The sequence below is a fragment of the Sarcophilus harrisii genome, chromosome 3 (genome assembly GCF_902635505.1).
Source record: "Sarcophilus harrisii chromosome 3, mSarHar1.11, whole genome shotgun sequence".
Classification (NCBI taxonomy): domain Eukaryota; kingdom Metazoa; phylum Chordata; class Mammalia; order Dasyuromorphia; family Dasyuridae; genus Sarcophilus; species Sarcophilus harrisii.
In genome coordinates this window covers 119,882,506-119,904,210 of record NC_045428.1, presented here as the reverse complement: position 1 = coordinate 119,904,210, position 21,705 = coordinate 119,882,506, and the positions used below count along the sequence as shown (strand labels likewise).

The 21,705-nt window shown below is 33.7% G+C and overlaps 1 protein-coding gene across 7 annotated transcripts in view; it reads right to left on the bottom strand.

Moving 5' to 3' along the window:
• Positions 1-21,705, bottom strand: part of SCEL (sciellin) — a 154,116-nt gene that overhangs the window by 13,775 nt on the left and 118,636 nt on the right. For all 7 annotated transcript variants that reach the window (XM_031958526.1, XM_031958531.1, XM_031958528.1 and 4 more), the window contains 6 exons: positions 18,843-18,902; positions 18,635-18,697; positions 18,228-18,287; positions 9,308-9,370; positions 6,931-6,984; positions 540-632 (listed from right to left, as the gene is read on the bottom strand). In XM_031958526.1, the coding sequence (XP_031814386.1) occupies positions 540-632; positions 6,931-6,984; positions 9,308-9,370; positions 18,228-18,287; positions 18,635-18,697; positions 18,843-18,902 (393 nt within the window). The remainder of the gene's footprint in view (positions 1-539; positions 633-6,930; positions 6,985-9,307; positions 9,371-18,227; positions 18,288-18,634; positions 18,698-18,842; positions 18,903-21,705) is intronic.

The following is a 21,705-nucleotide window of genomic DNA, read 5'->3' as shown; positions in this document are numbered from 1 at the left end:
CTGACTCCTAGACCTGTTCTTTATCCACCACAAGAGCTGCTTTTCTTCTTCTACCTTTTATTTTTTCATATTAGACGAAATAATATACACAAAATATTTAAATTTAAATTTTATAGCAGCACAGAAAGTTAATTTTTTACACTTTCCTATTATCATAGTATGACTTTTAGCCAGGTGGCAATTTTATCTGAAAAGGGGAGCTCCCAATATAGCAAATCTCTCTACCACTGCAGATCAGGACTTGACCTACAAAGAGTCTTGAAGTTGACTAAAACATTGAGAAATTTAATCTTATTCATGATCACATATTTATTCTATGTCCAAGGCAGGTTTTTTAGACTTTGTGGTCCTCTATCCACTATACTACATCATAGCAATGTCCAAACTATGAAATCTGGATTTTCTGTACCCAAAAAACTCCCATTATAATTACCAGTTAAATGGGAAAATTCTGCAAAGAGAAAAAGTTATGTGCTAGTTGGTTTAAAAAAAATAGGTGGAGAGTCATTCAATTTATTAAGTTAAAAAGCCTACTATACCTGGGAGATGTTCTCGTTTCATGAGAGTAGGCTGTATTTATGTTGGACTGGTTGTTTCGGGCATTGGTAGATTCATTAGTATATTCCTCTAGCCTAAGAAAAAGCAGATTCAAAGACTCATTTAGAAACCAAACACACTTGAAGATTGCATTTTTTTCTTAATAATATAAACAAAAATATTATTAGCAATACAATAAAATCTTGCTAGACTTGACTAGTTAGCCATAGATATACACTCCTTCTCCTCGTTCTATATTAATGCACCTGCATAAAACCACTATCTTTCCAGGTAGGCTATTCTGAAAGCGTTAACTATATTCCCTAATTATCTTTTGTCAAGAAAATTCCTGTATCAAGATTGGTTTCTGTGATTTTCATCACCAGTTGTGATATTTCAGAAAGCTGCCAATGTATGATATCTTACAGTTGTCTATCAGTTTCATGAAGATGATCAAAAGGCTTCCTTTGAGAATCTTCATCTTCCATTCTATTATAAATTAAGGTCAACATTTTTATATCTGCAGAACTCAAACCTACATTTTTTTATCCCTCTAAAAATACTAGCAAGCATAGTGAGTTTAGGAACATTTAGTTTTATTTCTGGGTATCTAAGAAAATTATTAAACTAAGAAGAGTTCAAAGTCTTAGCTCTTCTTCCTTCTCAAGGCTTAAAAACTCTTAAAAGAAGATTGGAGAAAACACAGAAAAGAGTTTAGGTTTTTATTAGCACTCATCATTCCCAGATTGACTTTTCCTTAATTCAATAATTAATAATGTGGCTTCCAAAGAAGAGAAATACTTATCCATAGTCAAAATTTCTCTGAAATTAAGTGGTTTTTTTTTGTTTTAAGAAAGTTACCACATGAATATATGCATATAATTAGATTAGAATGACCTTTAAATTTTAAGAAAATAATTTTTTTGCTATTTAATCCAGTCATTTTTCAGTCATGTCTGACTCTTTATGGATCCCAATTGGGATTTTCTTGGCAAAAACACTGAAATGGCTTGCCATTTCCTCCTCCAGTTCATTTCACAGATGAGAAAACTGAGGCAAACAGGGTTAAGTGAGTTGCCCAGGGTCACACAGTTATTAAGTATCTATTAATACTTAAGTATTAAGTATCTGAGGCCAGATCTGAATTCAGGAAGATTAGTATCCTAAATTGAGGCTTATTATCTTATGTACTGAATCCAGATGATCAAAAAAAGTAAATTTAATAGGCATATAAAACTAATCTAATAGAGTTGCAAGATCCATTCCATATCAGGAAATTTAATTTCACTCATTCAATAGTGTTAGGAATGCTTGCCACTGTTAAATAAACATGCCAAATAATTAAGTTACAGACTAAAAGAGGATTTTAAAGAACAAAGTCTAATGACACATTTGGACTTTTGCTAAAGATTACCAAATTATTAAATCTGTCTTGAATTACATTTCAAAGCAGGCAAATCTATTTTAAGCCATGTCATTTAATTGTCATGTCTACAGTGGGATTTCCTACAATAGCATGACAAAAATTGTGATTTTATAACAATTTTAAAATATCTATGCTAGTCGATCTTTTTTTTTAAATCTACAAAATGATAACATCTGTATAAGCCTCTCTAACCAAATCCCAATATCCAACATGTTTTCAATATGATAGGGAATGCAAGTATAATTATATTTTTTCAATTCAATTTGAATTTTTATTAAACCTCTACTATTCACAAGGCATTGCATATATGAAGGCAAAAAAAAAAGTCAAAACATACCCTGTCCTCAAGGATTTTACCTTCTGCTTAATGGATATAATATATACACAAGGAAGGAGATACAACCTAATGCAAAATCATTTCAAAAGGGACAGAGAGCTAAAACTGGGCAGATTAAGAAAGGACTTGTGTAAGAGCTCTTGTACCTGATCTGTAAGAATTCTGTAAAGCAGTGGAGAGGAAAGAACATATTTCAGACACTGAGGACTACTTTTGTAGATGTAGAAAAATTGCTTGGAGAAGAGTCAGCTTACCCATTTGAATGGAACAGAGTGTTTGAAGGATGGCAATATGAAATAAGAAGCTTGTAAAAGTAGATGGGAACCAGATGGCAAAGGGTTTTATATTTCAAACTGAGGATTTTGCATTTTATCCTAGTGGTACTAGGGAGACACTGAAGATTCTTTTGGTATGTATTTGTATGTGTTGTAGTTGGGGTACATGGTCAAATCAATGTTTTAGGCATCTGAACGTGTGTGAAGGATGGAGAGGGAACCAGGCAGTTAACAAGCATCTGTTAAGCACCTGCTCTGTCCTAGGCACTCTGCTAAACACTGGGCATATGAAGAAAGACAGTCCTTGCTCTCAAGGAATTCACAGTCTAAAGGCAAAAACAATATTTAAACAATTAAGTTGTTCTCTCATTTCAGTAATGTCTGACTCTTTATCATTCCATTTTGAGGATTTTATGGCAAAGAAAATGGAATGGTTTACCATTTCCTTTTCCAGCTCATTTTACAGATGGGGAAACTGAGGCAAACAGGGGTAAGTGATTAATACCAACAAGCTATAATAGAAGAGATAGTGGAGATAACTAACAAAGGGAAGGCCCCAACATTAAGGGGAAATCAGAAAAGGAAAGCAGTTTCTCATTTAGTCTAATTTGCCACAGGCTTTAAGATTCTCTACCACAGTACCTCGAAATGGTGATCCAATATCTATTTGAATCCCTCTAGGGACTGTGAACTATCACATTTCATTACTGGAAAGCTCTATTCCTTGGATCTTCACAGATTACAGGGTCATAGATTTCAAATTCAAAGGAACCTTACAGGTCATATTGTTAAGCCCATAATAGCAACTAGATGGTGCAGTGAATAGAGTACTGGACTTGGAATCAGGAAGATTCATCTTCCTGAGTTCAAATCTGGCCTCAGGCACATACTATATGTGTGACCCTATGCAAGTCACATAACCCTGTTTGCCTCAGTTTCCTCATCTATAAAATGAATGGGAAAAAGGAAATTACTCTAGTATGTTTGCCAAGAAAACCCCAAATGGGTTCATAAAAGCCAAATACATCTGAAAAACAACTGAACAAAAGTTAAACCCATTCCTTTTACATATGAGAACAACTGAGGCCCAGAGAAGTTAAGTGATTTGCCAAGAAGATCCAGGTAGTAAGTAGGAGAGACAAGATTTGAACTCAGGAAATAAGCGGAATATTGTACACAGTAACAACAAGATTATGTGAAGATCCACTGTGATGTTCTTGCCTCTTCTCAACAATGAAGTGATTCAAAGTAATTTTAATAGACTTGTGATGGAGAGAGCATCTGCAAACAGAGAGTACTGTGGGGACTGAGTATAGATCACAAGATAGGATTTTCACCTTTTTTTTACTTTCTGTTTTTTTTCTTTCTCATGTTTTTTTTCTCTTTTGGTCTGATTTTTCTTATACATGACAACTATGGAAATTTTTTAAAGGACTGTACATATTTAACCTTGCTATCCTAAGGAGGGGAAAATTTACAGGAGGAAGGGAAAAAAATTTGGAACACAAAAGTTTTACAAAAATGAATGTTTAAAAATCTTTACATGTTTTAAAAAATAAAATACTATTGAGAAAAAAAGATTTGAATTCAGTTCATAGAATTATAGGCTGATATATTTAGAGCTAAAAAACCATTTAGTCTGAATCCTCAGTTTGCCAGTAAGGGGCTGAGTCCCAAGGAAGTTTGGACATTTGCTCAAAGTCAGTGAGATAATGAGGCAGAATGGGGATAGATCTCACATCTCTGACTTCAATACAGTTCTCTTTTCATGTGGTGCTTCCCTTCTTTGCTAGGTTGAGCTAAAACCTGCCTCTTTATAAATTTCACTAAATGGTGTTATTTTTGATTTCCTAAATACTCACCCTATGTGGCTTAAATCCAAATATGGCACCTTAAATCTCCAGAACTCTATTGAATATTAAGCTTTTGAATGCATGCTGGGTGGTCATATCCTGCAGTCCCTTGCCAATGTAAACTCTTTGAAAATTGTACAGTGAGGCCCTGAAAGACCTGTCAGAATGATTCCCTTATCTCCCATAATATATATCTCATTAATTTCACAAAAAAAAGTAAGAGGTTTCCATCATAGCTTTATTGCAATGAAATTTTTATATGGATGAACTATTTCCCTTAGCCGTTAAAGTTAATAATGTCTCTATGGAATATTTTTTCTCTAATCATTCAAAATAGGTCAGTAATCATATAACTTTAGAAGAGGCTTTTTCTTTGCAAAAGTAGATTTCAAGTAATTCTTAATTCATCAAATTTGAAAATATATATTCAGTTCTACATATATTTTCAAAGCCCTTGCTAACCAATCTCTTCCTACCTTTCTAGTCTTTTCACATCTAACTTTTCTTACTCTGTGACATTTGTTTCCTTGCTGTTCTTCAAACATAATACTCCATCTTCTGATTGAGAGTTTCTCAGCTGCCCTTCATATCTGGAATGTTCTCCTTCCTCATCTCTGCTTCTGAGGTTTTCTAACTTCCTTCATGTCTCACCTAAAATCTTGCCATCTGCCAGAAGCCTTTCCCAGTCCTCTTAATATTAACGGATTTTTCTTTGAGACAACAGTTCCCCACCCTTCCACCACCAGTTTACTTGCTTATGTTTTGCTTGTACATAGATTCAGGAGTCCTCAAACTATGGCCCACGGGCCAGATGCGGCAACTGAGGACATTTATCCCCCTCCCCCAGGGCTATGAAGTTTCTTTATTTAAAGGCCCACAAAACAAAGTTTTTGGTTTTACTATAGCCCGGGCCTCCAACAGTCTGAGGGACAGTGAACTGGTCCCCTATTTAAAAAGTTTGAGGACCCCTGACCATAGTTGTTGCCCCCATTAGACTCCATAAAACTAGGGACTGTTTTTCCCCACTTCTTTTATCCCCAGATCTTACCATACTGCCTTGCACACAGAAGACACAATATATGCTAGCTAATTTACTGACAAATTACATAATTAGTTGTGATCTAAGAACATTTCATGTGTTACAGCACATCTCCAGGTTACGAAAAGCTATTACATATATAATGCATATAAAATGTTATGTGTAGAGCACATGTTATTGTCTGTTTTAGAGAGGAAGAAAATTGAACTCAAGAAGTTTGAATAATTTGCACACAATGTCACAATGAGTAAGCATCAGGGACTGACTTGAAATTGGGATTCACTTTCTAATGAAGTTCTCCTATGTATAGTAGAGATGAATATTTCAGTTTAATAGACTAGTCAAAAGCAGTTGCCTCATTTATTTTGGTGTAATAGAGCCAGAAGACCTAGGCTTTGGATTGGCCTCTGCTATTTAATAATTATATGACTAGAGGAAAGTCATTTAACCAGTTGAGCCTCAGTTTTTATCCCTTTAATGGGGATAATGATATATTCATTATCAACCTCAGAAGTTTGTTCCAAGGAAAGCATAAATAAATAAATAAATAAAATGTTATTATTACTATTTTAGGCAGCTAGGTGACACAGTAGATAGAGTACTGTGGCTAGAGTCAGGAAGATTCATCTTCCTGAATTCAAAACTATCCTCAGACACTTAGTAACTGTGTGACCCTGTTTGCCTCAGTTTCCTCATTAATAAATAACCTGGAGAAAGAAATGGCAAACCACTCCAGTATCTTTGTCAAGAAAACCCCAAATGGGATCGCAAAGAGTAAGACATGATTGAAATGACTAAACAATAACAATTATTATTATTTTACCTACTCAAGTCCTACACTAATGACTCACAATGGCATGGCAATGAGTACGTCAACAAGATTGTGCCAACAGAGCACAGACAGATCCTATCAGCAGGAAGGGCTTCAGATATGACCATGGCAATATTCTCTAGGACTACAATCCAAGGACCAGTTTAGTTACTTGTTGACTCGCCACAAAATGATGATCTTTTTCAAATAGGACTCATGAGGAACATCTACTCTAGCAGGGGTCCTCAAACTAAGGCACGCAAGCCAGATGCGGCAGCTGAGGACGATTATCCCCCTCACCCAGGGCTATGAAGTTTCTTTATTTAAAGGCCCACAAAACAAAGTTTTTGTTTTTACTGTAGTCTAGCCCTCCAATAGTCGTGAGAGACAGTGAACTAGGCCCCTATTTAAAAAGTTTGAGGACCCCTGTAATAAAAGCATGGAAAGGTTGTGATCTGTGTTGATGGAGATAGTTTCCATATCTACCAACATAAAAATAGTTTTTCTGAAGTACTGAAGACATATTCTCTTAGTTTATTTCCTGATCACAATTTTACTGAAAGGAAATCTATGCTACAAATTCAATAGGTAAACATCCATATCTTTACTGTTCTCTTTAGCATGAGGAATCAAAGATTGACTTAAAACTCACCGCTTTGCATTATTGTATATGTGGGGATTTACATCTATGCGACTGTCAAGGCCTCTGTAAGAATGAAAAATTACAAAATGAGAAACATCCATGCATAGCGATTACATTCTTTTCAACCATTTTCTACTTTTCATATTTTTTATTGTAAAGCATCGAATGGTAGAGTAGTTAAAACCTCTGCATTTAGCGTCAAAAGATGTAGTTTCATGTTCTATCCCTGCTACTTCTTATGACTTTTTGTGTAACTTTGGACAAATGTTTTGCTATTTCTGAGCATGTTTTCTTATTTACAAAATGTGAGGAATAACACTTCTACTATTTACAGACATTTATTAGATCAAATGAGTTTGTTTATATATGTAAAATATTTTATAAATGCTAAAGCACACCATAAAGCATAGCTTATTACTTTTTCTCAGGGATAGAAACTAAGATGGGGAGGAGGGGAAGGAGATGTGGAAATAAGTAAAATTCTGATGGGAGGCTAACTCCACCTCACTTCTTTTTCCCAGATTGTATTCTCTATCTTGGATTTTTCTTTCTAAACAGGGATCCAATGTTTCCCTAAAGTTAATATGTTTTAGGCCCAAAATATTTTACTGTTTAGCTTTGGTTAGAAGTTGATATGAAAAAATAATCCACGGATTGGGTGTTAATGTTTGATAAGGGTTCTTGCATTATCCTTCTTTAAGTATTTACATTTTAACATGAGATTTTTCAGACTCTTAAAGCTTCATTCAAAGGAAATAATCTCCAATGATGGAATTCAGGCATTCTGACAAGCCAAGAGGCAAGCTGTGAGCTGCAAGGTTCTCCCTAGCACCCATTAAAAATTGCAATAGATAAGCAAACATATTCCACCTATGTACAAAACTGCCCTTATTAACATTTCCTCTACTGAGTCCCCAAGACAGAACTGAGAAAGCACTCATGAAAATGTTTTTCTCTCCCAGCTATTAAAAAAAACCCCACTAATTGAATGTTCTTGCTGAGGGTCTGAGGGAAAAGGAAGAAGGGAACTGAAATTAGAATGGGAAGGAACATAGAATCATAGATCTGAAGCTGGAAGATATTTTAGAGGTTATCACCTTCAATTCTCTCATCTTACAAATGAGGAAACTGGGGTCCAGAGTGGTTATATGACTTGTCTGAGTCAGGATTTAAATTCAGGTACTATGACCTCCCCCCCCCTAAGTTCATTATTTTCCCCATTACATGCTGGTGATTGGAAGGGCTATTGAGCGTAAGAAGATTTTGTAAATATTATAAAACAAACAAAAGGTTTCCACTCATTTCCTCATTTTTTATTGTGTACACATATTCCCTTTGCCTCACATAATTTCACAGAGTTGGAAGGAAATTGAGGGAGGAAATAGATAGAAGACTGTTGGATTTTTGGGGTTGTGTTATTTATCTTATTTCATTTTTTTAGTAGCAGGTGGCACTCACAGTTGCTATGGCACTGATAAGTAATTAATTCCTCCCTAATTTAAAATGTCTATTGAACCCAGCAACTATAATCTACACTAATCCTTCACATGGAGGCAAACAAGTTGCAAGAATTTTAAAGCAACAACATCCCAAGAATATCTGAAATTGTGTTTTGTTTTGTTGCTGTTAAGGATTCATGGCATCTACTAGGGTGAGGAATGCAGGAGGTGGATCTTTCAGTGCTTTCTGTCACTGCTACAAACCCATCAAACTGCAGTATGTAAAAATAAATTTTCACAGCCTAAGAACTTAGTATCCTAAATATACTCAATTTGCATGATGCCTTTTACAGTAAGCAGAAGATCCTAAGTCACAAATTCAGCCAAAATTGGAATTTTCTTTTAAGCTGGTTTCTATAGGATTTATATGTCAACCGTTAAGGATATTTTCTCCCTCCACCTCCATTTACCTTCTCCCCTCCAAAATCCTAAATGAATTATTTATGTTCTATCTCTCCCAATTAGAGTGTGCACTCCTTGAGAACAGGAATAATTGAGGATTTTTCTGTTTGTATTCTCAACTTGGCACATATGAAGCACTGTTTTTTCCATTCCTTCAAAACCTAATTTGAATTGTCCCTACATAAACACCTAATTCTAACTTACAATTTGACTTATAACCCAGGGCTTATAAAGAAAAGAGTACTGAATTTGAAGTCTTATGTATCAGAACTCTATGGACCTTGGGAAATCACTACCACTCTGAGATTCAGTTACTCACTTTTTTTAATCCTTAAAATAAAATTCATTCAAATGCTAAATCTATAATAATTCATCTATAATTCAGCTCTCCTAAAATTCTTATAAAAGGGTAAGCAAAATAATTTAATTTAATGCACTCATACATGGAATTTATAAAGGATAGGATATATTATACTTGGCCTTACCCTTCAGTCTTCTTGTTATATCCATTGGACTTTACTTCAATGTGATTGTCAAGGTCCTGGTCTCTATAGGAATTTAAAAAAATTATACTATATTAGATTCACCTTTGAATTATAAGAAAATGGTTTTTTGAATCAAAAATTACACATGGTATATTATCTGTTACTCTGGCAAGAAGAAAAACCTTTATGAAACAATATGTAATCTTAGAATTAGCTTTCAATGATTGTTTTATATAAATATATGTCTTCCCAATGACTTAAACTTTTTCCTCTCCATCCTAGAACAATAGTAACTGGACAAACTCTTTATGATTATAGGTATGGGACCAGGTTTCATATCTGGACACATTCTGGTAGTGAAATTCTTAAGCAAGTAAATTATTCTCTACATGCTCTAGACCACGATCATCTTTCTATCCACTACACAACAGTGGATGTAATGGAATATTATTGCTTTGAAACAAATTTTGCATATGAAAAAATTCAGATAAATATGGGAAGACTTGCATGAACCAATTCAGAGTGGACTTAGCAAAATAAGAACATTGTATACATTAATAACAATATTGTTTTAAGGATGACTGAACAAATAAATTATTTTGTATATTATAAAACCTAAATTAACTGTAAAGGACATATGAATAAATATTTTATCTGCATCCAAAGAAAGAACTGAAAAATAGAAGTATATGTAGCATCTAAGCACATATATACATATATATGCATGCATATATACAAATGACATGTATATGCCTGTTTGTGTCTAATGGTAGCTATCTCTAGGGGAAAGAGAAAAAATATATAGATAGATAGATAGACAGGCAGACAGATAGATAGATAGATGAAATTTGAAAGAAATAGCAAGTTTTGCATAGCAAAGTTTTGTGTAATCCTTTTTATTGTACTATGTATGTTATGGAAATGCTTGTTTTACTCCATAAATTAAAAATAAAAAAATACTGTAAATGAAAAGAATATTAAGAGAAAGTCAAATACTCAAAAATTATGACCAAAGAACCAACAATACAACATCTATCCTTTTTCTTCATATGAAAGAGGGAGACCATGGGAACAGTGTTAGGTATAAAGGCAAAAATGGTCATGAAATTGATTCTGCTTAACCGTTTTTCTTTGTTACAAAGAAAGATTCAATTCAGGATTGGGATGGAGGTAGAGTACATCTGGTAATGTCTGTGTATAAGGCAAAAGGTGAGAATTCTCAGTAAAATAAATAATAAATGTGTATGCTTAAAATCCAGATTACCAGACATAAGGATACTGAAAGTTTTGGGGGAAAGGGCAAGGACTGCTGTTTAATCAGGAAGAAGTGGACAAAAAGGAAATAACCAGGTAAGGCAACTTTCAAAAAACAAATCAAAAACTTCCATCAGAATTTACATGGCTAAAACATAAAGAGTTCTCTTAAGATTTGAATTATAGTCTGATGGAGATTAAATAGAGAAACTGAACCACTGTTCTACATCAAATACTGGATCATTCCATTAATATACAGCTTTGTATTAACATCAATCTGGCTGGGCAAAAAACAAAGTCTATGAAGCAACAAAATAAACTGATACTTTAGTAAGTACCCATATATCTGTAGTTAGATAATATATGCAAATACACTGCAGATCTTAATTGCCATGTAAATTTTATTATCCATGATTGGATTAATATCCATTAATTGTATCCTAGGATTCCAAGGCTGTAGGGTTACAATAAATCACCATTTTCAGGACCAGTCTCTATTGTTGTCTCTGAGTTCTTTAATTAAAATTATTCCATTTCTTCCAAGGCTACTCTCTTTCTTCTAACGTTCCGAGGTACGAATTCTGTGTTTAAATACTTGGTTTGGGTTATATTGATTTATTAATTAATTATGCATATTTAGATTATTGAACACACATTTGGGAGTTTTTAATGGAATTTCCTTTTTATGTTGATAGAAATTAATGTGTACATGCACACACAAAAACAACGAAAAATGACAACTTCAATTTTATCAGGGAAAAATCTGATATTATTAATTGTAAACCTCCAATATCCAAATTAAACTTCCTTTCCTAAAGGTTATAATAATAATTCATATTTCTATGATTTTTGGAGTTTTACACTATTTTGCTTACAACAACCTATTGGCACAAGCAGTTCATATACTACTACATCTAATAGATGGGAAAACTGAAGTTTAGAGAATTGAGGCAAATTTCCCCAAATCACACTCCCTCTAAGTGTCAAAACTATTACAAAACTCTCGTCTCCAAATCCAGTGCTCTTTCTAGGTGGATTATATATATTTGAATATGCAGAAACTATTATAAATGATATTTAAGACAGTGTGCCAGAGGAGAAACATAATCAGTGCAACAATGACACTTCAGGATCCTCTAAGTAGTTCAGAAAATGTCTGAACAGCTTAGTGTCATACAGCTCTCCAATGAAATGACTGAGCCTTCCTTTCTTTTCTCTTTCCCTTCTCTCTCTCTCCAGTAGAGATGTTGACAGATAATGAAATAAATCATCAAAAGGGACCACAGTGAGAGGGAAGAAAAACCTACCAACCACATAGAGACAACTCATTCTTTAGAGTAATCAAGAAGGAGCACAAAAATGGGATTACTTTTCTTCCTAATAGACCATCACAAAATTTGCACTAGAAACTATTAAAAGTGTTCAATATGCTCTTTTTTATTAGTGATCTAATAGAATTTCCTTTGTTTTATCCAAACATCAAACAAGTAGAATGGACTTTATGACCTGAATTGAAAGAAAACAAAATTATGTTACTAACAGGAATAAAAGACAGGATGAGTGAGGAAAACAAATCAAGGACATTATTGTTTTTCAGGCTGATTGATGTCAGCTTTGACAATCCAATCCAAGCAGCTCTGACTGCTCATAAACTTTCCACATTACTTGTGGTATAAAAATAAATTTTCCTTGTCTAATTAAGCTTATATAATTTATATCATGTCTTTTGCACCAAAGTATAAGATGGAAAGAGCTGTGATTTAAAGCACCCAAAATAGATTTTTTGAAAAGCCCATCCCAACGTTGCCTAGCAAACAAAAGCATGTGTGCAAAGCTATATAATAGAAGGATTATAGTCGACCTGACTATTTCTTATTCTTATAAACATTTGGAATTTATTTTAATGATATGGTCACATCATTGGCCTCTATAGATCATGAGAAAACATTTTGGAGAAAATGAGCACTACATACTTCAGCTGAAAATGGAATTTTAAAGGCAGCTTTCAAAAAAAAATAGAAAAAAGAGCTAGGTGTGATGGTACAAACTTATATTCCCTATTACTAGGGTGCATCAACTCTGGAATTCTGAATGACAGTGATCTAAGGCAATCAAGTAGTTGCATTAAATTTAACACTGGAGCAGGTTAAAACTTTGGAGCCAATAAGTAATAGGATCATACTATGTGAGAGACTGCTCCACTTCCACCTGGTAGAGATATGGTTCCCAGAGAAAGAGGGAGAGGGGGAAACAGAAAAAGGAGAGAAGGATAGGCAGAGAGAGAAAGCATAGCACAATGTGTTGAGAACTTGCCTCACTTTTTATAGAAAAGGAAATGGAGGCCCAGAGAGATTACTGGCTTTTTTCCAAAATCATGTGGGTAGAAATAGAGGACAGCCTGGGTTAAAACTAAAATCTTTGGTCTAGAGCTAAGGATTCCATTACACCATATGACATCCCATACTTTCCATCTCTGTTTTCATGTGTGGGAAGTAACACATTTATAAAGCAGCAATATATTTGTCTCAACATAACTTTAACTGCTCAATGTTCAGTGTGGAATACATTTAGAATACATTTACCAAATTATAGAGTGACAATACAAAAGATTTACTATGTGCCCTCATTTATGCCAAAAAATTAAATCTTGGGCACAAAGCTTTTGATTGAATAGAAGTCTTTGTCACTCTGAAAGGGATATAGAAACTATTGTGAGATCATTTGTATAATTCTTTTAGTTCTGCTGTGAAAAAAAAGGGGAACGTTTATATTTATTTTTCAGGACTTTTTTAATACATGAGAGAATTAAGGCTTTGCCATTAAGGGAATTAGTGCTCCATTTTGATGTAGACCCATGAAAACACAGCAAATTGAAAATACAAGCAGCCCTCTTCATCAAACTTGAGTCCTCATGGCATGTGAAGTCTGACTCAGGTGCAACAGGTTTGAACTAGGAAGAATTATTGGGGGAAAAATCCAAATCTTCCGATAGTTTTCTATTTTGTGTGCAATGCAAGTTCTGGAGATCAGAATACTTGGGTTCTAACTCTCTCTTCTACCTAATACCTGTATGACCTTGAGAATTCATTTTGGTCCATTGGGCCCAAGTTTCCTCATTTGTTAAATGAGAGGCTATAGGACGCTTTGGGAGCAGTGTGGTACAGTAGAAAGAGGGCTAGATTTACAGTCAAAAGAGCTGAACTAGAATCTTCACTCTTCACTTGTTCTCTGGGTAACTTTGGGTAAATCATGTTGAATTTTCAGAACCTTAGTTCTCTTATGGGTAAAATAATGGGTTAGATTAGGTGACCTCTAAAAACCTCTTTTACATCTAAATCTATGAACCCAGAAATTCATATTAAGCTTTGCTTTTGCTTTCACAGAATTCTACTTCTTAGTATGGCATAGTAGAGAGCTGTTCCAAAATCAGGAATACTAGGTTTAGCATCCCACCTCTGACACATTTTGGCTATGTGACCCTAGACAAGTAATTGAATATTTAAGTGTTCTAGGCAATTTTCCATAAGTTTCAGAAAAGGTATCAATCTACCTTGATAAACTCTCATTTGAGAGTTTCCTATATCAGTGAAACCAAAGGTCCAGTCCATCTCCCTATATTTTGGCATCAGTTGGTTTAGAAGGAATGCATTTCTTTTATGTGCTTGTGTTGAGGAAAGTGTTTAAGGATGGAAGGACATTTCATTGAAAGAAGAGGCAAAGGTGGTAACTTTGCAAATAGATCAGAGGACATTTAGTGTGTTCAAATCCTAGCTCTCCCATGTTAATTGCTGGTGGTGGTGGTTATTCATTCTCAAAGAGGATTAATGTATCATGAAGGTGATGTTTTGATTTCTGCATAAATTGGATTTGAATCAGGCAAAGCTGTACAAAGTCATCACCCTCTCTCTTCATATGACTTCCCTGGACCTCAGTTTTCTTATTTAGAAAACAAAGCAGGGATAACCTAATAGTCTTCATGATTCCTTTCATCTCTAAATCAATACTCCCAAGATTATATCATCCATTTAACTTTTTTTAAATGACTCAAGTAGATGGAGGTTGGATAAAGCCTTTAATGACACACACATGATGTTAGAAGTGGATAGGAACATCATTTTATATCTTTGACAAATATTATCGTTTATAATTTTAAAGGTAAAAATATCAACAGATGCATTTAAGTCTTCATTAAGAAATAGCTTTTATAGATGGGCTAACAATAGCTTAAGAGCTATCAGTAATTGACTTGCTCCTTTTTATGTTGGTTCATGGGACCAACATATTGAAAATATGTTGAAAATATGCCTGTTAAGAGTGAAACATTTTTTTCACTGTATAAGTGAAATTTCCCCATAAGTATGCATTTGTTCAGGTTGCTGAGTTCCTAGAAGGCGTGCAGGAATGTCTACTTGCAGGCAGAGTGACAGTTAGAATTTTATTCAGTACCTGAGTGAACTACAGCTGAAAATGTCACCAGTTTCCTAAAGAGAACTCAGCTTTGCTGCAGTTCTCCTATGAAGTTATCAAGTCATGCATCACATTAAATAGAATTGTAAGGGAATGCTGTTGCTATTAAGCTGACTATGACCCTTCAACATTGTCCTTTTCTGCACTTTTAGCGAATTCAAGTGAGAAGGACCAATGTACTAAATAATCATAATAATAGAATAAAATTAAGAGACCTTTCTTCCAAATAGATGACTCCAGAATTTATTACTTTTTTTCCCTATTTATTTTATGATTATTTATTGAAGACATCGACTGGTTTCTATGTAAATGTGACACACTATTGAAGGTATTCAGATATAACAGTTTTAGTTGAGGCCATTTTGAAATAAAATCATTAACTTTTAAATAAACATAACAATTATTTCACTGAGTGACACCTACCATTTATAGTACCATATTCCATACCAAAAAACCACATTTCTTTTTATAGGAATTTTATAAATCTTTGCTTAAATTTGCATTATATTTAAAATGTAATGCATTATTTTTTACTAAAGAAATTCAATGAGAGATCTTAACTCATTTCAAACAGAAGGAAATATTATCTGAGAGATATGGTTTTTAAATTCACTCCATTAATGCAACATACTATTTTTAGATTGGTTCATTTTACAAGATTCTTCAATAAATAACTATCTATCCAGGACTTAACATCTTTGGTAAATTTGTCTCAGTTCTACTTCCTGTCGTTCAGAACTACCAATCTCAGTGAAATTCTTTCCTCCTCCTGCTATCTTTCTTGAGTAGCTGAATGGTAGGCTGGATAAGAGTATTGTAGCTGGAATCAAGCAGACCTGGATTCAAATTCAGCTTCATACATTTACTAGCTGTGTGATCATGGGCAAGTCATTTAACTACTGTCTGCCTCAGTTTCTTCAACTGTAAATGATGATAATAATAGAAACTGCCTCTCAGAGTTGTTATAAGGATAAAATGAGATGTTTGTAAAATATTTTGCTAATCTTAAACTGCCATACAAATGTTAGTTATTAATTATCACTTTTATCCACATCCAACTCAGCTTAACTTCTAGTCAAAAATCTACAGTATCATTTTCTATTGGATTCTTCCATTCTGCCTTTGAAATCCATGTTTAGTGACTAAACCCCCGACCTGCTCCCATTACCAATCTTCAATTTCTACTTTTGCATTTTCTGCTTTCCATACTAATTGATCATCTTTCCCCACCTTTTACAATGCTGATCATTTCTCTCATGCCCTCCAATACACAGAACAAAGAACTGGCATGATCCTTTCTTTCAATTACCATTTTGATTTTTTTCCCTTTTTTTTTTCTTTCCTCCCCCACCCCTTCCTTAGAGATGGCTACCATTAGACAGAAACATTTATATGTATGTATATGTATTTATATACACACACATCTATGTAAAATCATTCTATCCATACTTCTATCTGGATTCTGTCTCTGGTTGCAGATAGCATCTTCCTTCAGATGCCCTTTGCCACTTCTAGACATTTGTTCTGTACTTTCAATTATCTTTCCCCCTTTGTAGTTTATGTCCCCTGATTATACCACATTCTCCTGATTAACTGCTGCTGTCCTACACAAACCTTCAGAACTTGCCCATCTTCCTCGATAACCTTTTTACTTTTCTTTCACTTTTTTATCACATTCTTCCTTTCAGTCTGTCTTCTATCCTTCCACCATCCTTGGAAACTTTAATATTTATGTTTTTTTTAATTTCTTTGTAACCCCAGTGCCTATTACTGTACTTGGCATATAATGGGCACTTAAAAGACATGTGTTGATTGATTGATTGATTGATGATCATTCTAATCTCCCTGGTCTCATAATGAAAAAGGTACCAGACTTGAAAACAGAATCCAATTGTTATTGTTGTTGATCCTTCATTATCAAATAAGACCATGGACAACACAAGATGATGACTTGTGAGTGAATTGGATTTAAGAGAGACAAAGCTACACAAAGTCTTCAGCCTCCTCCAGAGACAATTAAAAAAAAACATTAAGATAACTAGTGATGGTCTGGGATGCAGTGAATGTCCTTGGCCTTTCTAAATTAAGATCTTTCCCAGACTTTATGGACTTATTTAAAGTCTTGCCACGTGCTAGCTTTGGACCTTAGATTCCTCATTTGTAGTTTAAGCAGGTTGGACTAGCTGTTTTCTAGCATCTCTTCCAGCTCTGATAGTCTATGACCAGACAGCATATCTATGACTTCCCCTTTCTACTCCTACTGGGCTTAAAGCCTAACATTGGAGTCAAATGAACTGTATATTGGGGAAGTCATTTAACCTCTTTAAATCTCAGTTTTCTTGTCTATAAAAAGAGGAAGTTGTTTTGGAAATGCTCTAGGGTCCCTTCTACCTCTAGCTTTATGAGCACATGATATTCAATGCTAATTCACTACTCATTAGCCAGTTTTGTGTCATCCCTTCATTCTGGGTATGTAATTTCCATCAAGAGATTTGTTATAACAGCATTTCCCACTACCACAAAGCAATTTTGAAATACTATAGAATTCATATTAATGCATTTTACTTGTGTTAATAAAACACTCTGGGGTGAAGAATGCCACAGAAAAGAAACAAAGGGCAGGCAACTGTATGAAATATAGGATTTTTGCTTAGATTGTTTATTTCAGTAGTATTCCTGAACTCTGAATTATCACATAATTAGATGTAACATCTTTCAAAAATCTTTTCTTCAGATGAATCTTATTTGCTTTTCAGCCTTGATTACTGCCTCCTATATAGTCCAAATTTGAAAATGGCTCCCTAGTGGGAGAAAGAACATCTAAGCTGAGACCATAATGGAACAGCATGTTGTCTTGTTGACAAGGGCATGAACCCAATATGATATTAAATATAAGCAATTGAGAAAATGATGCATGACCATTAAAAATAACCTAGCAGCAGCAGCAGGTCCATAATTTTAAAAGAAGAGTCCCATTACTATCTTAAAAAGCCAAATACACAAACTTGGCATGTTTTGTGTTATAACCACATACTGATTTGGGGTGAGGAGAAAAGAAACAAAATCCAACCAAGAAAGAACACTCACCAATAAAAGAATGCACTACTAGCTTGATGAAAAAAAATATGCTTGAGTTAAAACTTCTTACTCAATTCTTTAGAAATCATTCAGAGAAAGCAATGAGATTAAACATTCTTACCTCTTGCTGTGTCTAAAAGTTGTTGGATCCACTTTAATAAATCTATCCAGATCTTGGCTCCTTTAATTGTAGAAAATAAAAATGGTTTGGATCAATGATAAAGACTTATAAACATATTCATATTATAATTCTTTTTCGTTCAAGTGTCTGCCTACAAAACTCAGGGAAATTATAGTATCATCAATCCAGAATAGGAAGTAATTTTAAAGGCTTCTCAGACTAAACCCCCTATTTTAATACAAAGAAAAGGAAATAGAGGCCTATAGAACACAAGGTACTTACTAAAAGTCACATACAGTAAGCATCTGATATGGCACTGGAACTAGGTTCTCTTATTCCACAATGTTCTTTTCATTGAACTACATTGCCTCCCATATTGTTGAAAGAATATATTTTTATTCTTTTACCTCTGATTACTTCTGAGAACTTCAGGAGTCACTTTGATGAATTTGTCAAGATCATCTTGGTTTCTTTAACAAAAAGTAAAAATGATACAGATTAATGATGTGATTTGGGGATAAGTATACTAATGTTATGAAAACTTCAAATAATTTTCTAAAAGTCTGTCAAATACCTTGGGAAAGGATGAAAATGATGAATATGATGTCCGCTTACCTCTGATTGTTTCTGAGAGTTTCAGGATTAACTGTGATGAAATTGTCAAGATCTTGGTGTCTTAAAAGAGAATAAATAAAAACTGTGGATTAGAGACAGGCAAAGATTTAATGTAAAGTATATATTTGTATGCGAAAGGAAAGGATCTGGATATTATTATGCTAAAAGACTTATTTTCTTAATAATTAGTTGATATACATCTTAGAAACACTGACCCACTTAAAGTGAGGATTGTTACCTTGTTTGAATAAAAACAATTTTGATTTTATATATTTTATTTCCAGTATCCCTTTGCTATTAGTAAAATATTTGTCTTGTATCAGTGTGTATATGTATATGTATATATACATATATATATATATATACATATATATTTGCATTTTAAGACACATGGTCTACAAAATGTGAAGTGGATATCCAAAAATCAAAAAAATATATATTTTTAAGTACTTATCACATGCCAAGCACTGTATTGGCAATGAATATACAAGGAAAAATAATTGTCTTTGCCTTCAAAAAGCTCATATTCTATAACAGGATTAATTCTTTTTCCTTTTATCCAGTTGTTTTGGTATCCTGGCGACATGACATAACTCTCTTATTTCTATCCTGATTTTCATGACCTATAAATAAAAGTATCAACTATAAAAATTAGTTCTAAGACTAGGAGGATTTTTCTCAATAAGAGCTCTGTTAAGTAAATAGAATTCCAACAAATTACAGCATTTCCTCCATGAATGAAAAACAAACTAAATTCAAAACAACTATTCATGTTGAGAATATGAATGGATCCTGGATCTGAGGTCTTAAAAAGGTAAAATGAGATAAATGGCAGCAGTACAACTGGGGTGGAAAAGGAGTTCAAAAATTTACATTTAAATCTCATCTCAGTTCATTTTACTTGCTACTTATATGCATTGGACAAGTAACTTGAACTCCCCAGATTTCATTTTCTTAATCTGTAAATTGAAGGAACGAAATTGGACATTTATTGTTCTGTTTGCTTTGTCCTTCATTCTAATCCAAACTCTAGAGCCTAAGAAGGAGATTGTTTTCTTAAGTATCCCCACAGACATTCTTTGATGCCTTACATGGGAGAGAATAAAAGAACATGGAAGGAAATTTTACAGAAGGTAGGTAGTGTGAGAATTTTTTTTTGACATTTTATATTTAATAAAATGGAAACTCAGAGATATTTGGTGATTTGCCCAATGTGCCATTGTTAACTTTCTGTAACAAGCCACACCAAAATACCCCTCCTCTCACTCTCACTCCCACCATTCTGCTCTATATAGTTTCCCCTTTTTAGAATATATGTTCCTTGTGTATCCCAACAGTTGACGCAGTAGTTAACCTGGAGTAAATGTTTAGTAAGTTCTATATCATTCAAGAGGCAACTAGTCTATGATAATGAATATTTGTTCCCTTCCCCTTCCCCTTTATTGAATGCTTAATTATCTATACTTAAGGACAGGATCATTAACATTTATCCTACAGCTGTAGCATAGTGGAGAGAGCATTGAATAGTAATCATAACAATAATAATAATGACAATAGCTAACATTCATATAGTGCCTCCTATATGCCAGGTCTGTGCTATTTTACAAATATCATCTCATTTGATTCTCACAACAATCTTGGGAAACAAATGATATTATTATCCTCATATTATAGATGAGGAAAGTAACGCAGACAAAGGTTAAATGATTTGTCCAGGATTTCAGGTAGTAAACATCTGCCATCAAATCTGAAATCCGATCTTCCTGATTCCATGCTAGAATTTTTAATAACAAAGATACTATTAGGTAAGGAATTAAGGTATATGACAGTTTCCTTGGGGGGAAAGTATAAATTAAAAACCTAATAAACTTCTATTATAAAATTCTACCAGCAGTGATCACACATAACCAAGTAATTTCTGACTGTATTTAACATACCCTTTTTGATTTTAAAAGAAGCAATGTCAGGATGATAATGGTATTATAAACAATGCTAATTTCCTATTTTACAAAAGACAAAGCATCAAAGCATAATTTCTTTTTAAAAACCATAATCCAGAGTAAAGTGTTTTACACTGTAACTACACATGCTGTACATTTCCCAGAAAAACAGCAGACATTTTTATCTTTGGAGTTAGCCAGATGGAAGAAGTTGAAAAAAACACAGGGAATCTTCATTCTCTTACTGTTTTGTTGAACAAAAGAGACTTGGTTCTAGCCCTCATTTCCAAGAATACATTAAATATATACCAGACTCCTTAACCACCAATCAAAATGCAAGCCAATTTAAGAGAGTCTGGTAATGAGGCTAATGTGAGTGCCCATCAACTGGAAGACACAATTGGGCTTACAGCTACCTATTGAGCACCTCCTAGATGCACAGCATTCTGCTAAATACAAATATTCCTGAAAACTTAGAAATGAATTTTTTCTGGAGAAAGCTTAACATGTTTCTTATTAATTCAGTTAACATATTGCCTCCCATTAAATTTTGTTGTATTAATATAACCAAGTCTCATATGTAATATTTAGGGATATTTATCTCTTTGGGATTTTAGATCTTTAAAATGCTTTGCATAGATTTACACAGATGGTCTATAGATATTAGTTGATCCTGAAAACAACCTGATAAGATGTTAATTCTATTAATAAGATTGAAGTCTCAGCTTTCTAGCCCATGCTACTTCTTCAAGGATAAGATTTATAAGACAAATTAGGAATTTATAATATACCTTGTAGCTTGTTTTATTTATTTATTATATTGATTTCTTGATTGAGGTACAATCTTTGCTTCTTTCATGTTTTTTTTAAGTACAAGTAAGGATGCATTTTAATCTCAATTAGCTAAATCAGAAAATGCTTCA